Source organism: Neolamprologus brichardi, chromosome 5, assembly GCF_056152115.1.
Source record: "Neolamprologus brichardi isolate AB-2024 chromosome 5, ASM5615211v1, whole genome shotgun sequence".
Taxonomy (NCBI): Eukaryota; Metazoa; Chordata; class Actinopteri; order Cichliformes; family Cichlidae; genus Neolamprologus; species Neolamprologus brichardi.
The window spans coordinates 5,457,844-5,465,340 of record NC_142108.1 but is presented as its reverse complement, the minus strand read 5'-3'; the positions used below and the strand labels follow the sequence as shown (position 1 = coordinate 5,465,340).

General features: G+C 38.4%; 1 protein-coding gene across 1 annotated transcript; it reads right to left on the bottom strand.

The window, feature by feature from the left end:
* Positions 1 to 813: 813 nt before the first annotated feature.
* eevs (2-epi-5-epi-valiolone synthase) lies at positions 814 to 4,002 on the bottom strand. The gene is made up of 5 exons (XM_006784740.3): positions 3,811 to 4,002; positions 2,404 to 3,037; positions 1,963 to 2,202; positions 1,496 to 1,748; positions 814 to 1,322 (listed from the first exon to the last, which is right to left on the bottom strand). Exons 1-5 carry the CDS (start codon positions 3,951 to 3,953, stop codon positions 1,225 to 1,227), a joined length of 1,368 nt encoding a protein of 455 aa, XP_006784803.1. The 5' UTR covers positions 3,954 to 4,002; the 3' UTR covers positions 814 to 1,224.
* Positions 4,003 to 7,497: the final 3,495 nt, after the last annotated feature.

Genomic DNA, 7,497 nt, shown 5'->3' with positions numbered 1-7,497 from the left:
ATCATATATTTCCAACTGCACCTTTATTTTCCCAGAAGAAAGGATCAGGAACAGTATCAGGATTGAAACTGCATTTTGTGTTTTTATTTGTTTGTTTTTTTAATCATTCATTAAAAAAAACAAAACACGTGTGGTAAGATTGTGTGATGCTGTTTCTACATTTGTAGAAAAAAAACAAAAAAAAACAGGTACATTTAAAAAAAACATCTTGTTGAAATATATAGTTTGTGATTAATATGTTAAATGAAGAAAAAAATCATGTTGTTCGTAGCCACACCTTGACCATCTTCACATAGTCCTGACACTTAACTTATAGAATTAATATAATAAACTTTTATATATGGACACAACAAATCCAAAAGGTTCGGCAGTGCAGAAATTGAGGACTTTTTATGGGGACCTCTAGACCCTATAAATATTATGGAAGTGTCCAATTGTTTACTTCCACTTTTCATTTTTACTTATGCCTACAATAACTAAAGCATTTCTTTAGCAGAGGCCTCACAGATGTTGATGTCAGTATTTTATCGGGTTGTAGCCGCCATTAGAGTTTATCCAGAGTTTCTCATGAAGCAGCAGAGCAAAACAATCCAAAAGCAATCATTGCCTTGATGTTGACGTTTTTAGCATATCAGGTTTGCTATGAAACAAGCAAATAAATACACTTAACATTTAATTTTTTTAAATAAATGTTAAATCAATTTTAAAATTGAAATAATGCTATTAAAAAGGTTTTAAGGGTAAAACACGAGTGAACTGTTACAAACACAAACTCCACTGATAACCAATTAAAAATCTTTAATGGCGCTTATATATTTGACAGACATAACAAGCAACGAACACAAGCTGTAAGCGGCTTCTTATATTTCTTTGGATCTTATATTATTTGCTAGCTGTTGCTGCCCTTATGTGACAAATTATTTTTGACTGCATCACACAACAATGAGAACACTTAGGACAATAATAACAATAGGAAAACACACTAGCAATAATTCTGACAGTTATAGGCCATTTCTACAGGCTTTAAGATTATCAATACAAAAATATCTCACAATGTGACTGTTTCTGAAAATGCAGCAGACCAATGCTATAAACCAGTTTCTCCTACCGGTACGAAACATTTAAAAGTACAGTACATAATACTACACACTTAAAAAAGTGTGTTTTCAAAACAAAACATTAAAAAAAAAAAAACTGTATTAAGGGGGTTGTAGGATGAGACTATTAAGGGTCACAGTTGCTCTCAGAAGCGGCGCTCAGTTCCTCGCACCATTTTTCATAAGCTCTGTGCAGGATCTCATATGATGTGTTATTAAAAATTTCTGCAATAAAAAGAAGAGCAAAGCAAACAGTTAATTCAGCAGCAAAAAATGTGAAACTTTCAGTTCCACCTTTGTTGCAAATACATAAGCAATGACTTCTACTTCTTTCTGGAAGAAAAAACGTGTTTTGTAGCAGTGACAAGTACATTTAAATCAAGCGACAGGATCCGTACCTGCTTCCCCGAGACCAACAGGGAGAGGCATTCTGACCAGGCCGCCAGAATGTTTCAGCCTGTCCTGCAGAGAATTCTGTATGAGCTCCATAGTAAACTCTTGATGCCAGACAGGAAGCTCCAGGCTCACCATGCAGCTGATGATCCTCTGCTTCTCCTCTTCTGTCAATAGACCACTCTCTTTGGACACATAAACCATATAGGACATATCTATGTTCACTGCCTCACCGTGAAGCAGAGACGGGAGAACTTTCTGGACGGGGAAGAGAAAGGTGAGATGATATCATTTGCAACCTGAATGAAAATGTGAAACCCTACACTTTTAAGATATCCGTGTGTGTGTGTATATAATCTCAAAACTGTTTAAAGCTCTACATAGCATTAATGTATATTTTGCACATACTCCATAAACTTTATCAGCAAAAGATACAAAGAGTTCAGCTGTATTTGCCATTAGTGATCGTTACCATCTCTAATGCTGGACTGATAAGATGGCCAAAGTCCACAAGTCTGTCGAGGTCATCCTCCCAAAGGTTTGGGGCAAGCTCCTCCAACATAGTCATAATAGCTATGCGAGTTGCCTGTGATGCAGCCTTTAGGGTGCTGCACCCATATACACTGTTATCAATTTGGAATTTAGTGTCCAATAGCATAGAGCCGTGTTTCTCGAGAAGTTCGAAGAGGCCGCTGTGCTTCATCATAGCCATCTGCAAAGAACCGACAAAAATTGCATGGAGTTACTTCTGCTGTCAGGGTCACTCATCTTTAGTGACCTCGGGACTAGCTTCTCTGCTATAAATGGCACGTGTGTGTCTGTAGTACTTGACCTTTATGGCCCATGAGAATAGCACAAGTTGCTGGGTTTTTTTTCAACATACAGACTTTATCATAAATTAAATTTGCCGTACCTTTAAAATCTCTGCCAGCCCATTGGAGATATGTCGTCGGGAAACAGTCTGTATGAATGATAGATCAAGGAAGGTGGCAGCAGGTGGAATGTAGGCACCCAGCTTATTCTTGCAGTTTGCAAAGTTAACCCCTGTCTTTGCCCCTACGCTGGCATCGATGTAGGAGAGCAGTGTGGTTGGGACTCTGATGTAAGGAGTGCGCCTCCTGTAGAGCGAGGCAGCAAAGCCCACTATGTCAAGGCACACGCCTCCACCAATGGCAATGATGGGCTCTGTTCGTCGGTCAAGAGAGAAGTTGTTGACCTCATCTAAGATCTTCAGGGCCGTCTCCATAGATTTGTTCTCCTCAGTGGTGGGTAGAGCCAAGATCTTGTAAGAGACATTGTTGGCCTCTAAGTATTCAGTTAGCTTGGAGCCATAGATTTGAAAGACTGCCTGGTCAACCACCACAAAGCGTCTGATTGGCTTGTTTGATTTTTTAATGTCCTCTAGCTGCTGAGGGTCATTGATGTGGCCCAGAAGGAGGGTGTCGTTGCCTGGGTCCAGCAAGCCCTGAGTTTCAGTTACCTTGTAAGTAAAGACAATGGGACTGATAACTGTCCAGGTTGTACCCTTCTCTGTGACACTTTCACAGCTGCCAGACAAGACACAAAAAAGTATTTATTATAATCACAGGACACTACGATGACCTTTGGTCTGTATTTGGGCTGAGATTAAAAAGACTATAAGTTAATAACAGTTAACAATAACAATTAAAGTATTTCTGAACAAAGAAGCCATCTACCTGTCCATCATCTTGGTCTAACCTCACAATTATGCAAGATTAAAAACAATAAATAGCTTCTTTATTAGACAGAGGTGTCATCTGAGCCTCATTTAACAGCATTATTTCTTTCTTATCTCCAAGCAGGAATCTTATTATGTCAGGATACAAACAGTTTAAAGCACTAAAACGCTCGTCTTCAAAATGCTTGATGTTGTACTTTTTAACTGTGGTATGTAATCATATGTAATGCATTATTACAGAAAAAGACTGTAGTGTTACATTTCAAACTGATGTGTGACTTAAAGCAAAGAAAAATGTTTTTTTTAAATTGCAGCCAAAAGCAGCTAACCTCTGGCTAAATTTCACTTCCTGAAAAATACCAGTGGCACTTTCTGCCATTAGAAAAGACTAAATAATGCAGAAATTATAATTTAACTCTGCAATATTTGCAAATATCAGATTACTACTATCAAACTAACTAAGTGATCATTTGCAGTGTATAATTTACTGAGAAGAGCATTAGACTGAAGAAAATGAAAGAAATATGCAAACAAAAAGAGGTCAGTCGTAAAATACGATTAAAGGTTTATCACAGTTTTTCCTGTGATTTCTGTAAATTAGACTACTGTGTGTGTACTCACATTTTTGCAGCCGAGACACTGTCCACTCTGTCCTTATTGATCTTTTTTCCCAGTTGGCACTTCCATGTACTTTTGACCCGTACTAAACTAAACTCAGTTGTCTTTTCTTTGGCATCTTTTTCCTCTTGTTGAACTTTTCCCATTCTTGTAGGCAGTAAGTTACAGGTGTGAACAAAGCAAGTGACAAGTTCATCCTGCCTTAGGAGCCTTTAAATATAGCATAGTGGTTAGAGAATGCCCTTAGGACAAGGGAGGAGCTTTTTGAGATGCTTCACATGTCAATGCACGCATTTTGCGTAACTCTGAGGTAACACCTGCTTTATGAGAAAGTATGACATTACTTAACTGTATGGTGTGCTTTCAGAAGACATTAAAAGACTGTGGATGGTGCTGTGGTGTAGTGGAAAAGGTATTTTCAGTTTAACCACAATAAATACATACAGCAGTTGAACAGTTTTGGAATATGCACACTTTTTTGCTCCTGTTGGTGAAGGAGCAGTTTTTGTTGGGTTTTTATTTTTTTCAAACCACACTTTGAAAAACAGTCATTTTGTAACAAGGACATTTTTCAAAACAGGTTTGACTGACTTCAAGGTTAAGTTTTAAGGCATCAAACAACATGGCACTGGCATTGAATAGACTGAGAACACTGATTAAGTATTAATGTCTTTTTCTTAATCTAATTAACAACATTGTAAAACACAACCTGACTTATTCTGTAAACACTAATTACAGGATACACAGAAGTACAAATACAATGAGAAAAGAATCCAACGCGGTGAGATTGGAAGGAAGTACAAGCTCACCAAAACCCGCTCAGTTCTCATCTTCTTCCTGTCAGGAATATTCTATGTATCTGATGGTTAAAATGGAGAAAGAAGTCCTGGAAAGAGGCATTGCTTTGCAACTTAACATGGAGTAAGAATAGCGTAAGCATATGTTGACAATACACCAGGACAAAATGAATACAGCAAGTGCTACATGCACTTCAACGAAATCCTTTAGAAACACAACTGCTCAACAGCAAATAAGGGAACTAATATTCAGCATGTGAAACTTGACTTTCTAACCACAACATGTTGCTGCATGACAGAAATCTGAGTATTGGAGTCCAAAAAAAAAAAAAACCCTGGCACTTCCTAGTGCAATATTATTTGAGCTATATTTGAAAATTCTATTTCATAGGACTGTTGTTACGTTTTATAGTTCATCATACTGCTATGTTATTGTTGAACACCTTTAATGTCCATGTCAATCTTTCAAGCAGCAGAACAGGAAACACACAACTGAGTGAGTGAACCAAAAAAAGACTGCATTTGATGTACAGTACCTTGACACATACACTAGTCAATCCTGCAACTAAAATTTCCCTACCCCCATTAAACTGAGAGGCTTGCCTAACTGTAAATGGCCTGCATTTGTATAGCGCTTTTCTAGTCCTTAAGGACCCCAAAGTGCTTTACACTACATTCAGTCATTCACCCATTGGGGATGGCAAGCTACATTGTAGCCACAGCTGCCCTGGGGCGCACTGACAGGCGAGGCTGCCGGACACAGGCGCCACCGTGCCCTCTGACCACCACCAGTAGGCAAATATGGGGTTAGTATCTTGCCCAAGGACATTTGGCATGCAGCCAGGAGGCAGCCTGGGATCGAACCACCGACCTTCTGATTAGTGGCTGACCTGCTCTGCCACCTGAGCTACAGCCACCCATGTAAACCCAATGGTTTCCTTGATAATAAATGGCTTGACCACTTAACCCATATTCAGAAGTTCTTTTTGACCAGTGAGATCATTTTAATTTGACTGGATCAAGTAAAACAAGGCTAAGACGTGATGCATGCTCAGTGATCCCACACAGTTGATTCTGTTGATCTGTTTGGAGCGTTTTCAGTGAGAGAAACATTTTGTCACTCATCCAAGTGACTTCTCAGTCTTCAGTGAGACTGACAAAGAAAATGCTACGTCCACGAACAGACTCATCTTTTTGCTGTGATCTTTCGTGTGCTTTTGGCAGGTCAAAAACTGAAGATGCTAATCCACCTGAGTCAAGCACAGAGGGTCCTAGAGATGGGGATGTTCACTGGCTTCAGAGCTCTGGCCATGGCTCTCCACATCTCAAAAAAAATCACTGTCAAGACTGAAAATGCAATCAAGGTGCTAAAGGTGAGTTAAAATCAGAGAATTTGATGAACTCTGAAGATGCATTGGGTCCTTTTTGGATATTAAGAATACCTTTGTGATGGGTCTCATCCTTTCCACAATATTATATTATATATAATATATATATATATTTGTGAACACTGGTTTACACTGACATGTCAGGTTAACACTGACATTTTTTTTCAATAAGTGAACAACTGGGTCACGTGGTCAGTTTTGTAATAATCCCTTTCAAGCTGTTGCAGATGAGCAGTTTGACGAGGCCTGAAAAGAATATCACGAAGAAGAGGCTAATCAGCAACAACAATTTTCTGTGATTATGCAGGTTATAGGTATAGATAACTATTTATCTTAGAATAGGGCTTTATGAGTTCAACCAGTTTATCTCTAATGATCCGTGAGTTGATAAGATGTGTTTTTAAGCTGCAATCAGTTGTTTTTTTACACGTCTTTTATTTTAACTATATTTAAAATATTATCGTTCATTTTAAGATGGCTTCAGTCTTATCTGCTGTGGCCTTCGAAACAGGTGCTCCATGGCCACTAAAATCAAACAAACAAAAAGCACAGAGCAGTCTAAATCTAAATAAAATCGGTACAAAGGCAAGATAAGCATTGTTGAAAATAAAAGATACACTTACTCTTTGGTGTTTTTAAGTGTATGCAATGTTAAAAACCTGTGAGAGAGATATTTTACTTTGATGATTTTGGCAACAGGAAACTCACGTATCACACTTTTGCTGGCACTGAGTTGCTTAACAGTTTTATTACAATTAAAATTTCTCACCCCTGGATTGCTAGAACTCACTTTTCACTAAGAAAAGCCTGCGATCATGTCTGAGACTTTATTCAGCAGTTGACCTATTTGATCATTAGATGTGGGCCTTCTGTGGTTTCTTATTTTAAATGCAGAGGCAACCATGGTTAGAGTTTATAGCATTTAAACTACAGAACAGTATTCTCTCCTCTGCTTGTATATATGCACGCATGTAGAAATGCATGTAAAAGCTTTTGCTTAAATGTGCAATTGTGTGTAGTATTTGTTGGTGTATGCACTACCTGTTGTGATCAATATTGTAGTGCTCTTTCTCAAAAAGCAAAAAGCAATCATAACCAGCAAATTTTAAAAAAATAAATTAGAACAAAAAAACTGAAAGGAAGTACCTCGCAAGAAGAATGCAGCAGTCATAGATTTCCATTGTATTAAAAAGTATAACAAAACCAGTTCCCAAAAGAGATCCTGGAATGATCTTCCCAATCCGACGCGGCTTCATCCAGAAGGGCTCCCGCGCTGTCATCACTGTGGACCGGCTGTACGTGGATGGACAGCTTTACCGTGACCCCCAACATCACTCCGTGGCTGTATTAACTTCACACCAGATAAGAATCCGCTACACCCTTTTCATATCCACTCACACTAACTTGCATTAACATCTGTTTAACTTACCAGTATCATATCACATCGTAAGTGTGATATCATAGCAGAATTTACACCGTCACTCTCCGTCAGTGATTTAATTGGA

Bases quoted from the DNA above. Each gene is read 5' to 3' on its own strand.
- eevs (XM_006784740.3), bottom strand. From the start codon at position 3,953: ATGGGAAAAGTTCAACAAGAGGAAAAAGATGCCAAAGAAAAGACAACT. The intron at 2,203-2,403 runs GTACGGCAAATT...GGTTCTTTGCAG, and splicing joins GGCTGGCAGAGATTTTAAAG to ATGGCTATGATGAAGCACAG. The intron at 1,749-1,962 runs GTAACGATCACT...TTCCCCGTCCAG, and splicing joins TCAGTCCAGCATTAGAGATG to AAAGTTCTCCCGTCTCTGCT.